The sequence below is a fragment of the Erithacus rubecula genome, assembly GCF_903797595.1.
Source record: "Erithacus rubecula genome assembly, chromosome: 2".
Lineage (NCBI taxonomy): Eukaryota > Metazoa > Chordata > Aves > Passeriformes > Muscicapidae > Erithacus > Erithacus rubecula.
Window position 1 is genome coordinate 50,083,023 of NC_136685.1, and position 20,030 is coordinate 50,103,052.

The window sequence follows — 20,030 nt, forward strand, 5'->3', positions numbered from 1 at the left end:
ATGTCTACTACTATATAATTTCATACATTTTCAATATGCCTGAATGAGTATATACAGAATATGGCAAAGACTTGGTTGACATGTTTGTAAAAGAGTGGGGAGTCCCCTTGGGGGCTGCTCACCAGCCAGGGCCAGGACCAATTCCCCCATCCCAGACCCTGGGAGCAGCTGGGCTGGCACATCTGCTCACTCTTCCCAGTTGAGACCAGCAGGACCCATGGCTGGGCACAGGCCATTGAACTACCCATCCTTAGACCATAGGATGGTAGGGCACAGGCAATTCTGCAACTCCTATTTGCTTCATGCTTCCCCTCAGCTAAGAATGATTATCATTGCCATCCTGAATTCCCAAAGGGCCCTTTTCCTCTGTCGTGCTTTAGCACACACATTTCAGAATTAATGGTGGAGTAAGATTTTGCTTCTTCAATGATGCTATTCATATAAGTTCCAACTTCTTATGTGGTAGACCTGTACGAAATTCTAATGTCTTTTCAACCATTTTTTACACTTCATATTTTCAAAGTAAGTTTTGGGATCATAGTCTCTAAAGGCTCAAACAAGAAAAGTTATACATATTGTTTAAAATAAATAATTCCTATACATTGTTTTCCTGGAGGAGTAACTATAGTCTGACATTGCACAATTCATACCCGCTGACTTTCACATCTAATTGGGTCTGCAAGAAATGCAGCATTTTCAAGGCGAAGAGCCCCCCAGGCCAGGAGCTGTTATCGTGTGCTACACAGAACCAGCTTGCCTCCATCGCAGCCTTCAGCAGGGCAGGGCAGGCTCCCTGTGCGGCTTTCCGGGAGGCTCAGCCCCTTGCCAGAGTTCACGTGTATTCAGTGCTGCACGGGAGCCTCCAAAGCTGGACATACAGTGTCCTCAACTCCCTGCACCCTGGCTGAGCAGCTGCGCTCTGAGCTCAAACAGGAGCCAGGCAAGCGCTCGGAGCTGCTCCCCGCCTGAGCTCACCGGGGTACCCCGTGCAGACAGCCACGGTGTCCCCGACTGTCATATCCCAGCTTGCAGACCTCCTCCTCTCACTGCAGTTAAGCACGACACCATGTCCTCTCAAGCAGAGCAAGTGATTAACCTCTGAGTAACAGACAGTCCAGGATGGAAACAGCACAATCCAGGCTAAGGTACTGCAGCAGCAGTTCCATGACATCCTCCCTACGTGGTGATGCAAATGATGACGTCAAGGCCTGGATATGCCCTCTTGAAGCAGAGGCACTGGCGCACCGGCCAACTCTGGGAGCTGACTGTGCATGCATCCCCCTAATCCCCCTGAGTACCTGAAGAAGCAAATACTGTTTTGGACCTGTGTGGATACTCCTGTTATTACTAGTTTCAATCACCTTTGTGAATGTCACTCTATTGCCTTGATGTTTAGCGCGTGGCTTTCATAGTGGAGCTCATGATGCTCACTACAGTTTTTTTTCCCTTTGGGGATGATTTTTAATCAGACGCTCACAATTTACTGAGAGGACGTTACTCTGCGGCCGGGCCGGCCACAGAGCGGAGGGCACAGACCGGCGCCGGTGCCGCTCGCTGCCCGACGTGCGGGCAGCCCCGCCGTGTTTACGGCTGAATGAGGGGCGCAGCCGAGCAGCTGCGTCAGCGCGGGCGGGGCCGGGCCGGGGCGGAGAGGCCGGGCCGGGGCGGGGGAGGCGGGCGCGCCCGGCGGGGCGGCCGCCGCGGGCGGAGGGCGGTGACGCGCGGGGCGGGCCGGGGCGGCTGCGGGGCGCGGCCGGGCGCGCTGCCCCGCGGCACCAGGGGAGGCTGCCCGCGTCCTCCCCGGCATGGGGGTCGGGCTCGGGCCGGCACCCCGCGGGCGGCGCTGAGCGGAGCGGCACCCGCCGCTGCCGCCGCTCCTTCCCCCGCGCCCGCAGCCCCTCGGCGGGGACGCCGGGCGGCGGCGGCCGGCGCCCGCGGGCGGGCGGGCGGCGCGGGGTTCGGCGCGGCGGGGCTCGGGACCCGGAAGCAGAAGCGGGGCCGGGAGGCGGCTGGATGGGAAGGAGCGGCGGCGGGCGGCGATGGGGGAGCAGCAGAGCTCGCTGAGCGCCCCGCGGGCGGCCGCCGCGCCGCCGAGCCCGGCCGGGGCCCCGCGGGAGCCCGGCCCGGACGAGCCGCCTTCGCCGCGAGAGGCGGTCCCGGGCGGCGGGGCGGCCGGTCCGGGGCGCGGCGGGGAGCTGCTGCCGCCGGCCGCCGCCGGCCCCGAGCGGCGAGGGGCCGAAGAGGAGGCGGAGGCGGCGGCCGGGCCGGAGCAGCCGCCGGGCTCGGGGGAGCCGGCGGCCCCGGCGGAGGAGGGGCCGGAGGGAGGCAGCGGCCGCCGCCGCCCCCCCCGGCGGCACGTGTACTGCACCGTCTACTGCGTGGAGAACGACCGGCCGGCGGCGGCCCCCGGCTCCCCGCGCGGCGGCCCGGCCGCGGGGCAGCCCCCGGCGCGGCGCGGGGTGGTGCCGGGCGACGACCCGCTGTCGTCCGGCGGCAGCATCGAGGTGGTGGACTTGTACCTGCTGCCCGAGCCCTTCTCAGGGCTGATCGCGGGCGAGTTCGGGCCGCTGCTGGTGCTGAGCTGCCGCGTGTGCCTGGAGGAGAAGCCCATCAAGCCCCTGTCCTGCTGCAAGAAGGCGGTGTGCGAGGAGTGCCTCCGGCGGTACCTCAGCTCCCAGGTACTTCCCAGCGGGCTGTGCCGAGGGGCTCTGGCCGCCTGCTCGGGCACTGAACCGGGCTGTGCCGGGGGGCGCGGAGCGGGACGGAGCCTTGCCGTCCCGTACGGAGCGCGTTCCGCCGCCACCTGCGTGCGGGCTGCGGATGCGGCGAGCGCCCGTTCCCGGAGCGCTGCTTTGCGCGTTGGTCGGGCTGGTCACTAATGCTTTTTCAGGCTCTTCCAGTCTTTGCAAGGATTTTCGATTTGAAATGTCAAGCTCTTGCTGTTACCTGACCGGCGGCACCAGCTTTCTTTTGAGAGGAGGCCAAGGAGCGATAAGGAGCGGAGTTGGGGAGCCGCCTCCGGAGCGGCTCCTGGAGCCGGGGCTTTGCCCGCGGCCGCTTGGGCTTGCTGATGTTCGGGCCCTTGGTGCGGCCGCTCGTCTGCTCCTCGCAGGACACATCGCGTTTGGTGCTACGCCAGTTATGCAAGATTAAAATAGCGTGTGTGTGACTGTTAGTGAACAGTTGCAGTTAACAACAGTAAACAATAACTTCGTTGGAAGAAAAAATTTGAGAACACGATTTTTCTATCCTGGACAAACACAACTGCTCATCCCGGGCAGATAGCTGGCATATAGGGTGCTTACAAGTTCATCACTGTTTTGTCAGCCGGAACTGCTGTTTCAGACTGAAATCAGCAGCTTGATAACTAAGCTCTGTCTTTGCTAATGTTTGCAGTAGTTAATTTAGCACCACAGAATATTTGTGTGTTTCTGCTGCTAGTGTAGGCATACCCTAAACATGAACAATGGGAGAAGTATGGTGTATGTGGGGAAAACAAAACCAGGTAAGCCCTTTGCTTACCACCTTTATGGTTTTATTCAGCAGAAGCTTTTAGGATGTGCTTGGTGGAGAAGTTCTAGTTTGGTGGTGGAATGTATTTTTACACCTGTTGGGGTATGGTGCTTTGCTGGGGCAGTTTGTGTTCCTGCTGGGCTGTGCCTGTAGGGAAGGAATGGATGATTACAGCTACCCCTGCACTCTATAAATAGTTGACAGGCTTGTTCTGACCAGAGTACATTTCACTGCTTGGAAATTGCACATGCTACCAGAAGTCAAGTGTTTTCTCCTCTCTGGGCCCTGGTAGCCTATGTAGCATTTGCTGGTGCTGGTAGTGTTTGTTCTGGCTAATAGTAAACTCAGTAGCATTTTTATGATGTAGTTTTGATATGTTTAGGTAACAGTGAAGGGCTTGACTTGGGAACTGATGGATTGGATGGTCAGAGTTATATTTTGTGTGTTTCCTGTAACACTGAAACTTGGAAACGCTTAATAAGCCTTCTTGAGACTTCATGCACAGAGACCAGAATGATTTGATTTGTAGATAAGTGATAGACTGGAAATTCTCACTTAAGTTTTTAGATTGTATTGTCAGTGCACATTTGTGCTGCTTTGAGGTCACGTGTCAGAGTACTGACTTTCATTTAAGCTGGAAATTGACAAGTGTTGTCATGTCAGGGTGGTCTTCCCTATGTTGTGCAGGTACCTGCAGTTTACAGGGATGTGATGGAAGTTTACATGATCTGGTATCAAAAGCCATACTGAAGAATTCTTCTGCCTGATTTAGGCTGGACTCTTGGGAGAAGGAAGCAGTAGCTTGGTGGCTGAAATAGGTGGCTGGCCTAGGAAGCAGGTATATGTGCTACGCAGTGGGTTTAGCATTGGCCAGGGGTTGGCTGTGCATGCAGGGATGGCCTTCAAGGAAGCCACTACTATTGCTAAGCACCTGCAAAGCTGATCCCAGCAGCTGTTGAGAGGTATCCATATGGCTATGTGCCATATGGGTACTCACTCCTGTATGTTAAAGGTGGGGCAGGGATACTCATCTTGAGGAGTGAGATTCCCAGAGCACTTCTGTGGACATGTTGTTACAGATGCTTTCATGACCAGGCAGAATTTTAGTTTTTTGATCAATTTGTTAAGGAAAATTGAAACAAAATAAAACAAATATCAGTCCAATGTGTTCTTCCCTTATCCTTCTTTTTGCAAAGGACAAGAAAGTGATATTTTTTCAACAAGAACAAGAACTGATCTGTTTTTCCTTTGTGCTGTGAAAGGACCCTGTGAGTCATCCTGGGGAGAGAGAAAGGCATCTTCATGTCTGTTACATTAGAAGAATTTCTGGAAAGGATGAGTGAAAACCCAGTATAGGTTAGAAATCGTTACCTTTTGTCTTTGAGACTGCATTTTTTTGTAGAAAGTTAAAAAGAAAATTTATGAGAAACTCAAAAGGATAAGTGCTGAAAAGCTGAGTATGTTTGAAAATTTCAGATCTAACTTTTGGATATGATTAGCCTGATTTAAGAATGTACCTGAAATTGAAGACAAACAAAAGGCAATTGAAAAAGAAAACCCCAAGCAGCATTGTGCATAGTTTAGAGCTGGTTTTCTTGTCAGAGAAATAGTAATCTCTGCACTGGCTGACTCTACATCTCTGGAGGAGTGGTCTCTCATGCTGAAAATGTGGAATATGTTGGCAGAAGTATAGCACTTAAAATAATTTGTGTTGCCTTTGATGTCTGTGTGTGTTCTCTCAGTTAAGAAGGCTGTATTCTTCGTGATGGCCTTCATTGTGATTCCTGAAATGATGTTTAATGGAGTAGCAAGGTAAAAACTCTGTTAATGCACCCTGCTTTCTTCTATGCGAATATATAAGAGCATCAGAACTTCTGCCTTTGAGCCCTTTTATAGATAAGAAAATCAACTGAAGTTTTAGGCATTCTTAAAAGGAATGCCAGATGAAAATACTCCAATTGCAGCAGTTTTGCTCATCATGTTACCAGCATGCTGGAAAATGAGGGTAACATAACATCTGAAGTTCCTTAGAGGTCAAGTCCAGACTTTCTTATCACTGGCACCTTGCTGCATAATCCCTTTCAAAGATTTAGTGACTGGAGCAGAAGCTTAGCAGGCAAGCCTGGAATGCCCAGGCTGATCTGGAGCCTGACTTTGGGAAATTGCATGACTTTACTTGTGCCTCAATTTAGCTATTCTGTCTCACATCCTAGTAGTCATGGAGCACTCGGAGCTTTGACTATGACCAATTGATCTATCATTCACAAAAAATTTCTGTGATTATTTAGATTCAAAGAAATTGATGATATGGTAATTGATAGATATGGATGATGGGTTGTTGTGGAAGAGGCTGTGGATTCTGCAGCTCATGATGTGGTGTGGTGGCTTTCACAGGTCAGGCATCTGGTGTGGATCCCACAGAGCCTGAGTCAGGTCCCAACAAGCCCTGTCTCCAGGAGCTGATGCAACCCAGAGCTGTTGTTTGTTATGCTTAATGGATGAGGTTGAAGAGTGTGATTGTCTGAAAGGCCAGTGTTCTCCCTCCATGGACTGTCAGGTATGTGTTGAGTGAGGCTGGGATCAAAAGTGTGGAAGAACCATTTCTCATTCAGCTGGGAGCTGTGGGTTTCTGCACTCTGTCATCCAGAGTACAAACATGGGACAGGGAAGCAAGAACCAGGACACTTAATCTCAGAGGTGTAATATTACATCCGTATCTCCTTCACTTCCCATCTTTCTCTCCATTATACATGGCACCAAACCCAGGTTATTTCAGAAACTGCATACTCAGGTTTGCTAAAAAAGTGATTCACTTCCTAACCACTCTGGGCTGCTTGTATTTTTACATCAGAGAGAACATTTCACTTTTCCTATAAAATGGCTGCAAAAATTTTATAGAAACCTCAGTGCCTGCTTTTTCTACATGCAAATAGGGAAACTTGATAATCCAGTTTTGATCCTGTGTTCATTAGTGATGCTTTATTTTGTAAATCTTGTAACTCTGTTGGAGTAGTCATTCTTACAGTAAAAGACTTTGGGTGAGTTAATTTAAGCACCATACTGTATTATTCATCAGATTTTATGGTGCTTTAATTATAGGAACTCTAATGAGATTAGTAGCCATGAGTAAATCAGAATGGATGGTTGGGGGTGGGGAGGGACTGCATCTGACAGTGTTTCATGCATGGTTAGCTTTGGTGGGACAAGAATCCTGCTTTCTTCTGAGCATGAGATCATCCTCCTTCTGCTCAGGACCTCAGTCTTTCTGTGACCTAAGATCTTGGTTTTGACTCTTTCCTTTTCTCTGCATGATTTCTTCCTGAAAGAGCTGGAGGAAAAAAGCTGCTGACTGTTACAGTCAGGATTTTTGTGGGGAATGTGATTATAAAGCTGTATAGTGAAAAGTTTAGGAGCAGTCTGCATCACATAAAACTAGTACTGGCTTGGAGCTGGAGGGCCTTGACACCTGTGTCTCATCAGGTGTCTGATGGTATCATATAAATGATACATCTTCAAAGCTGTAGTCTGCTGATGAAAACCAGCCAGCAGAAATGTAGGCACCAAGTGCTGAATCATCTGATGGTTAATGAGCTGCTTGTGCCCTGAGTCAAACCAGAGCTCAGAAAGGCCACTGTCATTCAGTGCAGAAGCTGCTCTGTGCTTGCAAGATAATAATTCTAAAACTTTGCTCTAACACCAGCTACCGAGTTGCTGGGACGGCTTCAAACTGCCTACCAGGATGTGATGGCAGGGTGACTGACCACCCCTCTGGTGACATTGCAAGAATGCAGAAGTTCCCAAAGGAGGAAGAGAGGTGCAGGAGGAGAAAATAACCTGCTGGTTTACCTGCTTTCTGAACCAAATCAGCAGCCTCAGCTACTGTAAGCTGGCTGTGTTCCCGAGGGGGTGGAGGAGAAGGCAGATACACTTGGTCCATCCAGTGAAAGCAGCCTGTAAGCTGCAGGAGCACCTAAACAATGTCATTTTCAGCAAGCAGCTTCTGAAAGTCTGTCGTGTTCTCCTGAGGTTGTATGCAGTTCTAGTGTCAAAATTAATCCTGAACTGTGGCATCTGCCTAAGGGTCTCTAAGATTGTAAGAGTTAGTCTTTCAAGTTGACAAGATACATGGCAGATTTTTAGTCTATCTTGAATCTTTCTTGGTGAATCCAGTTCGTGCCAAGTTTCGGACAGTTTACAAAATCCAGCATCGATGAAAATGCTTCGAAATAGTTTTAAAGAAAAATGGCTTTGAGCAATGTTCTTAAATGATAATACTGCTTAGTTATCCTAGTGTGTGTAGGCCTAGGTGCTGTGTCAGCACATGAGCACTGCATGTGGTATGTTCATTCTCTGTGCTGAAGTAGCTTCAAGCTTACTCCATGTGGCTAGCTATGATTTCCTCTTTTTTGGATAAGTCTTTGCCAGGTGTAGAGCTGGAATTGTGGCTGTCCTTTCTTAGCCATGCTGTTACGAATTGAAGCATTAGAGAGTGGCTGTTCTTTACAGCTGAGAACATTTCCAGTAAAACTCTGGGATACAAGATGCTAAGAGTGGAAAAGATGGTGTCACCTTTGAACAGTTGCAGGAGGGGTTTTGCAGATGGAAAAAGGCCTGAGTTCCTGAGGGGAGGATAAATGGCATCACGAAGTGGTTGATGTTGGTAGTGAGTGGTAAGGGTAAATGGTGGTTGCTACAGTGATATCATGAGTTTGCTGATGTTGGTAGTGAAGTTGATTTTGAAGTGTGAGGTCTTCCTATGGATGGGAAATTGCAGCGGCAGATGACGAACGGGTTTTGTTTTAGCTGGGGCTGAACCTAATTTTGAAAATGTGTAATTTCTGTGAAGCAGAAGCCCTCCTTGTTAGCTGTCTCTCCCAGCCGGTGTGCTGCACCTGGCTGGGCTGTGGGTGATGTTGGCATTGGGGACCACAGACAGGCTGAGCCATTAGGAGATCATCTGCTGCATGCCTTCCCTCCCCCTGCTCCCACCAGCTGTTCACAGGAGCTACCAGGCACAGGTATGGACTCACTCCAGGGCATGTAAAATTAAATGAGTACAAAACTGAACTGTTGGTGTTTAGTTGCCCAAACAAAAAGAAATGAAGGAGTTAAATGAGTGTTGGGAAGGCCTTCAGCTCACCTCTGCCCCATTCCTGCTTCTCCACCCAGAACAACTGTTCTTCCAACTGATCTGGGGCCTCTTGGCCCTTCATTCCTCTTTTCTTCTTGTACAAATATCTTGCTTCCTGCTGTCTAAACCAGCCAGGCTTGAGGAAAGTCTGTATTTTAAATGGCCAGGATGTCAGTACATTGTCAAAATGATTAAGAGTTGTAAGGGATGTAATTTCTTTAAAAGAATTCAAACTGGAGGCTTCCCCCTGGAGAAGGGCATTACTTACCCACCTAGGTTTATCTTTCTGTATGCTTTATCTGTTCGTGCTTATGTTTCTCTTTCTATAAAATACTTTCTTGATGAATTATATCTTAAAAGTAAAAAAGTCCTTGTCTATAGGGTTTTATTAAGAAAATAATGCTTTTTCTATACTATAAAAAGTGACAAATTTGCACAGTGGTTAAGAGGCTATTTAATTTTTGAGTCCATTTTTAAGTACTTGAAAAGCTTTTGGTAAGGCAAAGAAATTGATTTTATTGGAAGTTAAAAATTAGAATGAAAAATTCAAGACTTTACTGAGAAGAAAATTTTATGGATTTCAATGCGGAAGGTCGGAAGTTTAACAGTAGTTTAGGCCAGATTTGGAATTAAAACTGAAATGGCTTAGATTCTGTGTTCAAGTCCACATCTGCCTTAGATGCTACTTTACTGCTTTGATTTGAGATTGATATATTTTTTTCATTGGCAGCCTTGTTGGGATGTGCTGTTGCTCTCATTTACTTTGTTGTGAGAAAGGCTGTGCAGTTTGTGGATTAGAATTCCATGAAAAGATAAAGAGATTTCAAAGTCTATCACACTTCCATTTCCTTATGAGCTAGCTAAGTAGACTGCACAGCACTCATTTTCCCCAGTGATGTTTTTATTAAGTACAGCACAAACCATATAAGATTTTGTACTGGAAAATAGAAGGGGCAAAGTTTTATTTTCTCAAGCTTAGTCATCTTGATGCCATTGTGTATTGTGTTCTACCACTAATATGATATGGACAGCAGCAAAGGCAGGTACCTCTCTAGTTTACTTGGTTTGGCTTCCTGGTCTTGTAGGAATGGTGGTGTATCAGCTTGGGGGTGTGGGATGGGGATCTGAGTGACTGTCCCTTTAGCTTGTAGGAAAGGGAAGTCCTATACAAACTGTTTCAGCTGTGACGTGGCTCTGTGGGTTTTTCACACAATACAAGGAAGGAAGAAAAGGGAGAAGAAGATTGCTGGGATGGGAAGGGCAAGATGATCATGTAGGAATTGGTTTGCTCCAGGAGGTGGACTTGCTGAGGGTAAGTTTTCACAAAACAAAAGGGAATTGTGAAGACTGGTGGCCTCCACGTAGGGTGGATCCTTAGCCTCTATTTAAAGCTGCAGCTGAATACTGGCCAGTTATTCTGGTAAAGGTGGCCAGAAAGTGAAATGAGACTAGCTTTTTTTCTGTTTTCCGGTCAGATGGAGGCAGGCAGGAAATAAACCTGGCCTTAAAAAAGAAAAAAAAAAAAAAACAGTAAGGATTCTAAACACAGTTTAAAGTATAAAACTTCCAGGAAAATAATGGGTTAGTGTTTTACTGAGCTGCTGGAAGACTTCTATACCCCATTGGCAGCAGGGTGGGTGGAGTAGGTAGGTAAGGCATTCCATCTGTGACACAATTACAGAGTGCCTGTGAAGTGCCACTTCCCTGCTGAAGCAAAAGGAAGTCCTTCACTATAGTCAATACTATTGCTGCTGTAGGGGGGCAGAGAAATGATGGGGAAGGGCTTCTTAACCTTTCAGCCACTTTAATGTTGCTCACTAGGAGTGTTAACTGAGGAGAGGACCTCTTAAGCATTTCCATTCCAGTGCACCTGTGCAGTGCTGGGTAAAATTTGTCCACTTAAAAGTCTCAAAGGAGCAAGCTTATAAATTGCTCAGTGCTTCTTCACGTGCATATGCTGTTCAGTTGTGCAATAGCTTGAAAACTGTTTAGTTAACTTTATGGCATTAGCATGCAGGTTAAAAATGGGAAAGAATGTGCAAATTCAGAGTTTTTTGGAGTGGATGGATCTGCAACAGAGCAAAGATAGCCCACAATATTTAGATGCCTAGTGTTGCATACCAGCTATAAAATGTGCATGTTAATGTTTTTTTGTGATGAACTAATCCATATGGAGGTTAGGGCAGAAAATGAGTTGTGAAGTACTGGAGTTCAGTCTAAGTGTTGTTGCTGTTAGACACTTGTGCATATTGGCATATACAGGTCCACCTAGAATTAAGTGGCCAAAGTGTTAAAAGTATTAAAATCTGGATATTTCGAAGTATTCACATATCTGGTGGTCCCCATTTCGCTTACATAAGGGCAGTGGAAACTAAGCAGATTCAGAAATTTTCACTCATTTGTGTAATGGAAAGTAAATTCAGCCTTTTGTTGTATTTCTTGGTAATACTTAAAGAGTAATTTTCAAACTTCTGAAGATATCCATTCTTTCAAGGCATTATTTGGAGTTCTAAGTTTATTTTAAATTACTAGCATCTTCCCAGTCAGTAAGATATAAATCTTTCTTACAGTGAGTTGCAGCAGTTACTGATGGACATCACTGAGTGCTTTTGTCTCAGCAAAGTAGGTATTTCATGTCAAGGCTTGATTTGTTGTTCTTTCAGTGAAAGCAACTCATCAAATCCTATCTGAATTATCCCAGAGTGTAATGCTTCATGGGAACCTCACCCAAGCAATGACAGGTAGTCAGACAAGACCAGGCTATCACTTCTGGTAAATTGAGGATCTAAAATGAGTTCTGGATCTCATTCTATTTTCTCTCCATGTCACAAAAAGGAAACTTGTCTAAAGCTGATGGCATAGAGTGATTTCAGCTAGCACTGCTGCTTACCCCAGTCTGCTACTTGTTCCCTACTATTTGTGCATCATTTGACCCATCATCAGAAAAAAAGATCTGTTTTAAAAAAGTAACCTTTCACAGTCATTTTTTGCTTCTTTTATTCTTATAATTAGTTTTTCATTGTGTTATGCACAATATGCAAGTGTTTATTTCACCCCAAGGTGGTACTGAGTAAAGTGCTAAGCTGAGCTGTTTATTTTGGCAACTGTGGCAGCCTGTCAAACCAAAACATTTGAAAATTGCATGTTCACAAAGGTGACAGATGGGGGTTTTCGTTGGGGCTGTATGAAATCAAAACTGCAGTTTGGTCCATTAGCTGCATCATTTCCTCTTTCACAATCCAGACGGAAGTTACAGCTTATGCAGTGCCTGAAGGTGCATCTGCACCCGCAGCTCTTGGGCAGGCAGGGTCCAGGCAGCCCCTGCAAGCTGCTCACAGCACTGAGGTGCCCAGTCAAGCCCAGGCTGGTACCCACTGGTCTTGTCTCTATCGCCTGTGACATCATTAAATATGAGCTTTCAACTAGCTGAATTCTAAAGTATCTTGTGTGTTTTGTAACATAGATTATTCCAAAGATAGTCTTACAGATGAAGTTTTTTATGTGAACATTGTTGCAGATGAGGAACCTGTCTTCTGATCTTGCTTGTTTCAACAGCTTTAGTTTGCTGCAGCCAGGCAATGCCAAGTATGATCGTTATTTTCTTGAGAGGAATTTTTTTCTGCACCAGAGAGCTCTCAAAGGAAGTTTCTTGTTGTTCCTAATCCATTTGAGTAACAAGTCAAAAGATGCAGAACTTAAAATTCTAAAAGAATTTAGAGGTTTCATCCTGTGGGCTGTGTTATGTTTTGTTGGGGTTTTTTTTTTTTTTTTTGGTGGGCGGAAATAGGGGTGTTAAGTTTTTTGGTGTTTTATTTTGTTAGAGGTCTTTTTCTGCAGACAGAAAGTGCACATTGGTATTAAATATGACATTTAAAAACGCACAACAGAGCAAGGTACAACACTGTCATGGAAGAGCTGGTATGCATAATTAGATTTTGACAATGAAGGTTCTTTTGAGCTTGATCATACAGTCTCTTGGTATAAGTAAAAACCCTAAAATTTCTATTGAAGAAGACAACCAAAATAATGACTATTCCAGCATATTCTTTTCCACTCTTTTTGTTTCTGTATGTGTACTGGTTTTGACCCATAAAAATTTTAAGCTTCTTTTTAAAATTAATCTAGATTTTAAGAAAAGTTCTAGCATGTGCACTGGGTTGTGACTACAGTTTTCACAGGCTAGAAACATGTTTTTTTGGTGGGCAGCTCTGAGATGTTTGGAGAAGGGAGTGGAGAGCAGAAGGCTCCTGTTTCGTTGCATCAGTAATGAAGTGGCACCAGATGATAAGTTTGCTGATACTAGCTTATCATTTTGTTTCTGCATCAAGTTTCCATGTAGAAGAATTTTATCTATCCTTATGGTGAAAAGAAGGAGCAAGGAAGAGGTTTTTGATTATTTTTATTTTTCAAGTATGAGCTTGTCCAGCTGTTGGAATGTTAGTAGGAGACAGAATATCTGAGTGAATGATGGCAGATGATGCAAACAGCTCATAATGATGAAACCACTAAAAACCTGAATGCAATTTGAGGCTCTAGTACAGAGGGGAGAGCAGTGAGGCACTTATATCTGGTGAGGCTTTGTTTGGAATCTCAGCTGTAGTTGGTTGATGCTGCCCAGATGCCAGACACCCACCAAAGCCTCTCTCTGTCTCCTCTCTGCAGCTGGACAGGAGGGAGAAAGTACGAGGTGTTCATGGGGTGAGATAAGGACAGAGAGAGATCACTCACCAAACACAACACCACCATGGGATAAACTGAATCAGACTGGGGATATTAATTAAATTTATTGCTAACAAAATCAGAGCAAGATAATGAGAAGTAAAATAAACCCTTAAAAACACCTCCCTACCCTCCCTCCTTCCCAGCTCAACCTCCTACCCCAGGAGACAAGAAATGGGGGTTATGGTCTGTTCATCACATCAGGAATTTCTCCTGGTGCTCAGGGAGAGGAGTCGTTCCCCTGCTGCACCGTGGGGTCCTTCCCACTGGAGACAGTTCTCTGCAAACTTCTCCAAGGTGAGTCCATCTCACAGGCAGCAGTCCTCCTCAAGCTGCTCCGGTGTGGGTCCCTCTCTCCATGGGTCTACCACCAGGTCACAGCCTCCTCTCAGGCATCCCCCTGCTCCTGCACTCCTTCGTGGGCTGTAGGTGGATTTCTGCATTGCTGTGGTACTCATGTCACTCCAGAAACTCCTTTTTCTTTTGTTTTAAATTGTTGCCCCAGAGGTAATGCCACCATTTCTGAATGGCCCAGCCTTGGCAAGTGGCATGTCCATCTTTAGAGTCACCAGGGATTGGCTCTCCTGGACACGGAGGAAGCTTCTGGCAGCTTCTCACAGAGGCCACCCCTGTAATCCTCACCCCACTACTGCCCATAAACCAGGCCATGTAAACCCAATAAATCGGGTTTAAGAAAAATAGACCCAAGAAGGACTGCAAGGAGAAAAACAGTGTTGTGCAGATGCAGGCCTCTTTACTTGAGCATAAGGAGAACTGGGAGAAGAAATTACTGTTGTGTCTAAATGCAAGAGGGTGTAATTTGGGTAGACACTAGTAAAGAATTTTTGGCACAACATAAAAAACTCTAAAATTGCAGTGAATTAAGTCAGGCTAGAAATCAATATGAGCCTCTATCGGAGAGAGGGATTTGGGAGCATCTTTCCAGTCTCTGAAATTGGGAAGAAAGGCGTAGTGTCAGAGCGGTTTGCAAGGCCAGCACTTCACACAAAGGCTTGCCATGTGGTGTGCCACTGTGTGTGCTGAATTTGGCCCAGCTGGGTGGTAAGGCTGCCCGTGCTTCTCAGTGCACTCTGTTGAGAAGCTGGAGTCCAATGAGGAAACAGTAGAAGATTTTTATTGTCCTGTGTTACTTTTTTCTTGACCATTGAAAACATTAAAATAGTTTGTAATGCCCAATGTGTACCTGCTTTCAGCACGCTTCAAACAGTGCTCTATATCTGTTTTGTTTGTATGAAAGGTAAAGTCAAGCATCTCACACTGGTTTTTGGAGAAATAGCTCTCAAATTTCAAAACTCTGTTTTTGAGAGTTTCTGATTAGACTCTTCTGGCTGAATCAGAGCAATTTCCAAGCAATTCCTTCCCTCTGCTGGCAGAGGAGTGACTGCATTGGTGTTACCCGAGTTGACCTAGGCTATAGAGCATGCCTTTGTGAAATAACTCTCCAAGGGAATTCATGCACGCTGTTGTATAAAGAAGCTTGTGAGAGAGAACATTTAGCTAAGACCAGTGATTGTTTTAGTTTCCACTGATTGCTTTTACATTAAAACAATGAACAGAACAGATGGTTAAGGTGGAAGAGCTATGTAACATTGAAAAACAATCTCTGAAATCATGTGGTTTGGGCGTGGGGTCTGTTTTGGAAAAGATTTTTTTTTTTTTGTGAAACTAACTGTTACCACCTGGGCAAATTCACTGTAAATTGCTGGAAGGAAGTAACTGGTTGTTGAATGTCCTTGTCTTTCTGTTAGTCTGTAGTTTAGCTGTGTGTTTCAGTTGACAGGCTCAAGTATTATTCTGGATTTATCTCCTGAGATCTCATTCTTAAGTTGTTGTTTTCTCTGTTTTTTCCTTCTGGTTTTTAGTACCAATATCTGTCAAGTGTGGTGGAAGGATCTTGGCATTCTTGGAGTGCTTGGCTGCCTGTTAGTCCTTTGGAAGCTCAGGGTGCTTGTGAGGTGGTTTGTTGGGGATTATGGTGAAATCCTGGCTGCGTGCCTGGCCTGGTGCACGTAGGGAGGGGAGGGCTTTGCTGCTGAGATGCAATAAACACTGAGTTTCTGTACTGATCACTAAATACATCTGCAAGCTGTCTAGACAAACTTGTTGAAGCTGTTGTGCTCTTTATAGCTGCTTTATGTAGAAACTAGATCCACAAATCAATAAATCTTGCAGAGAAGTAAAGGCCATGCATACATGCCTTATGTTTTTAATGTTCTGTGTGTGTTTGCACCTTTGAAGACCACAGTGTGAAAGAATTCTTTTTTATTCAGTTCTTGTTAAGTTAGGTTTATACCAGACCAAACTGGTCTCCTGCAGGGTTATATCCTTTGTGTCTCTGAGTTCACCTGTGAAGTCTGTCTGGAAAGACAAATGTAATGGAACCACTGATAGATGCAAATTTTGCCTCTGCAATCAGTATGAGCACCAGTTGGATCACAACAGGCCCACTTCTGGATTTGAATAAACCTTGCATAAGCATGAAAACTGATATATGTTGACACCAATAGGTGTTGAAACATTGAAAATATTTCTGAGAGTTGTATGGTTTTAATGGACTTCTTCATATATGTAAGCCATGGTGGAAAAACTGATGAGAACTCTCTCTGGAATGCATCAGATAGTAATAATCAGATTTATTTTATTTGTAATAATAAATCACATAATCTTGTGTAATGGTCTGTTGAAGCACCTGAAAAATTCAATGTAATGCCCAAGTAATAAAAGAAGTAAATGGCTTGCTGATACATATTTTGAGCAGGCTATAAAATCTTAATGGCAGGAAGTTGAGCTTCTTCAAAAGATATATGCTTATCTAGTAAGTGCTGTGTAAAGAACCTGGAGAGTGACCTCTGTTCTCACCAACTTCCAACTTTTGCTGTCTTTCCTCTTCCCCTTCCTGGATAAGTTTTCTTTCCACTGTCAGGAGTTTTTTGAAGTGTTTGTAGCATTCTGAAAAGTTTTATAGAATTGAAGACAAACTTGGTCACATTATAGATTGTTCATGAGTGATTGTTCGTTCAAGTGAAATTTACTCAATTGACAACTTCTCTTATTTCTGTTGTCTTGAAGTGGTTTTGTTTTTCTTCCTGGCAATGTTTAATTGACCAGGGGATACACTTCCTTGCAGGAGGATCTTTGTAATTATGTCACATCCTTTTGTCTGATGAACTGCTTTAGAGCAGGTAGTAGATTTCCTTGAGAGCTGTCCATGCTTGGCTCTGCTGTTGTCACTGTTTTGTTCAGCTAAGACACTTAAGACAAGGTTGAACCTTCATGACACATAATTTACAGCTGGCTTCTCTGTTCCTGCATCCTATGTGCTACGCAGTATGTCACTAGAGAGGGGACTGAACTATGTTCAAAGCAGTGAATGATCATGGGAAGCCTTGTTACTTGTGCCTTGCAGAAATTCTGGGCTATGTTACTCTTACTCACCTGTGGTTCTAGCACACTGGTTTTGAAGACAGAGCTCAATAGCTTTGTGCTTCTATTATATGAATGGGTTTGATGGCAAAGTGGAACAGTTGTAAGATTTGGAAGTATAAAAGTGTGTAGTACTTATGTTACTGTTGCACTGGTTTTTACCAAAGGTTTTGGAATACACCCTCCCATCTCTTTGAAGTAGCAGAAGAGATAGATTTTGTTCTCCCTTTTCTAACCTGTCTAGCTCTGTAAATAAGGAGAAGAGAATGGAGTAACCATGAGATTAAGACTTCATTTATCTGCTTTTCCTTCCCTTTTTTCCTCCTCCTCTCTTTGAACGGAATTTGGCTGGGGGTGGAGGGAAGAAGATCTAATCTTTCTGAAGCAGTAGAGTTCCTGTGTGTGATGTCACAGGAGACAGGTTTGCACCAATTGTAGCTTTAATGTTTCAGTTAACCCTATATATGGTGTTCAATGAACTAAGAGGTGTTTTGATGCCATGTAGGTGTCCAAATGCTTGTGCAGGAAGTGACTAATACAGCTGGGCAGGTAGGGCTGCACTAATGAGACCAGAAAATAAGGGGCTTTTTTAATAACAGACAAGCTCTCACTACCTAGCTTACCAAACACATCACATGATATTAAGAAATTTAGTGTTGCTTTGGCATACTTTTCCTCGCTTCTTATTCACATTTTAGAAATTGTTCTTCGGTGGTTTAGTTTTTACTGAAATTATCTGCTTATGCCATGTCTTTGGTTGTACAAGAGATAAATTAGTTGTGGTAATACTCCATGGTGCAAACCCAAGCAAACAAGAAATTGCTCCTAGATTTGGTTTTGGTTTGGTTTGGTTTGGTTTGTTTTTTTAAGTGGAAAACCAGAATTAGAAGAGCAGTTCAGTCATACTTGTCCTATTGTGACCACAGTGAAAAATCCTTGGAATCATGCCTAACTGTGGCTCTAGATCAAGCTACTTTAAAAACCAGTTTTGCCTTAACTCTTTGGGAAAAACATGTTGCTTTTTGGTATTGTTTCATGTGAAACTAGCTGCAAACTTGTAAAATTTCTTTTTTTTTTTTTTTTTTTTCCCACAAAAGCTGAGTTTGGGGAAATGGTACCTGATTGTTGAAATTTCCTTGAACCTGAATTGCACTGATTATGGTAATAATATGAATATGATGATAATTAAACTCTCATACTAAACCTAAATTACAAGTCAGATAATGAAAGTGGAAATATTTACATTTTACATAACTTCTCTCTCCTTTCATGTTTTCTTTTGGATTTCTGTGTTTGAACTCCTGCTCTCAGGTCCTCTCTGCTCTCCAAATTTGCACCCCTCAGTAATTGTAAAGTTTCTAGAATATAGGTAGAATTATGGTGCTCGCATCTTTAGAGGAGGCTAAGTAAAAGTTCTGGTCTACTGATGTGAACTTTTTTGTCCTTTTTTTTGTTCCACTTTTGTGGTTATATCTCAAGCAGTTTCTGAAAGTTGGCCAGGTCTTCTTTGCTGTATTGCACTCAAATTTGCAGTTTAATGGGTCTTTCCAAGGGTCTCTTAAAAGTACTTGTGTTCTGTGATAGTTAGATGTGAATCCAAGATCTTTCATCCTAAGATATTTGTCTGCTGTCATAGCTAAGGAGGAAAATCATGTGAAGTCCCTTGTGAATTTGAGAAGTGTATTTTTAATTTACTAAAATTATCATTTTTGATAATTGCAGTTTTGATAAGGTGCAATTTGTCTGGTGCTAGAATTGAAGAATCCCAACACAGACTTCTAGATTTCCTTGGTTTCTTCCAGATGGAGATGTTCCCTCCTACTTTATTTTATGGGGGAAATCCTAGTAAGTAATCCTAGATAGTTCGAGGAATTCTAAGCATGAACTTTGGAGAAGCCTACTTAGTTGGTTGCTTCTGTGATTAAAAATACAAAACAAACAAAAAAAAAGGGGAAAACCCCACACAGCCCCCCACCCCAACAAATCACATGTAGATTATTTCATAAAAATCTTTGGTGTTTCAGTGACTGAGGGACTCAGTATTGCAGGATGTCTGTCTTCATGTTTACAAATGTACGCAGGTAATATGCTGTGGTGGATTACATTGCATGGGACAGGGCACCTTGTTTTTGGATGCTGTGCCACAGGACGGTCCCCAAAGGCAGCCTGCATTCCAGTGGACATGCAGTGAGGCTTCTGATGAGGAGGATGAGGGCTGACTGTCTGGCTTGGTGAGGAATGAGACCAGTGTGGTGTGTAGGAATCCTGGCACAGAGACCAGAAAAGACACAAGGGACAGAGGCAGCAGGGCAGAGGAGAGGCTGGGTGCTTGCAGGCTGCAGGGCTCTGCTTGCTCTCTCTATTTGCTGTGCCTGGGATGTGATCCCTCCTGGCACATATCTCCCTAGCAGCTGATCAGCATGAGCTAACTACCTGTTACTCCTAGGATTTATTCACTTTGATCAATAGTTGCTTTTTTTTTTTTTTTCCCCTCTGTGTGTGATGAAGTGATTTCCACCTTGCTGACAAAAGTGTGTACAAGCTGATACTCTTTCATAGAAATGTTTTTGAGGAGTAGAGGGTTATTACAACTTTTATGAGTCTAGAAGCCATGCGATGAGAGAGAATAATGTAGTGGTGAAGATAGACAAACTGTGTTGACAGTTTTTCCTTTTCTGGTACTATTAGAGCCCTTCAGAATGATCCCAGCCAAGTTCTTGGGGACTTCTCATACGTGATCACTTTCTGCAGTGATTTGTGAGCTCACTTTTGGCACTCATAATCACTAGGAGCTGTGCTTTGAGGTCAGTCAAGCTGGTGTGAGGAAAAAGACATTCTTACTTGCATGACATTTATATTCTATTATGAAAAATGAATAATTTTCTTTAGTGGTTTGATGTGCAGAATTGCTAAAGGGGCACATTAAAAAATGCTTTCATGATCTGTTTTATCATTCTTTCTGTATAGACTTGCTAACTTGTTCTTTCTTACTGATTACAGTTTTGCAAATGAAATCAAATGGAACTGTAATTTGCACTTTTAAGCATAATCATTTGTACTTTAGAGCCACAAAATGTGCAAGTGTATGGAAATTAGCATTGGTATGGGGTTTCAGTTTTTTTCTAGTTTTAATAATGTTTATTGCTTTCTTGAGTTACATAGTTTTATCAGAATTTCTCACGTGTATAAAGTTCATTGTGTAAAATTTGCACAATTATTCTGC

At 44.3% G+C, this 20,030-nt stretch overlaps 1 protein-coding gene across 1 annotated transcript in view; it reads left to right on the forward strand.

Annotated features, from left to right (window-relative positions):
* Positions 1–1,706: 1,706 nt before the first annotated feature.
* The window catches only part of RNF217 (ring finger protein 217), a 54,320-nt gene continuing 35,996 nt past the window's right edge, over positions 1,707–20,030 (forward strand). The window contains exon 1 of the mRNA XM_079298408.1: positions 1,707–2,678. Coding sequence (XP_079154534.1) covers positions 2,040–2,678 — 639 coding nt within the window. The 5' untranslated portion in view covers positions 1,707–2,039. The remainder of the gene's footprint in view (positions 2,679–20,030) is intronic.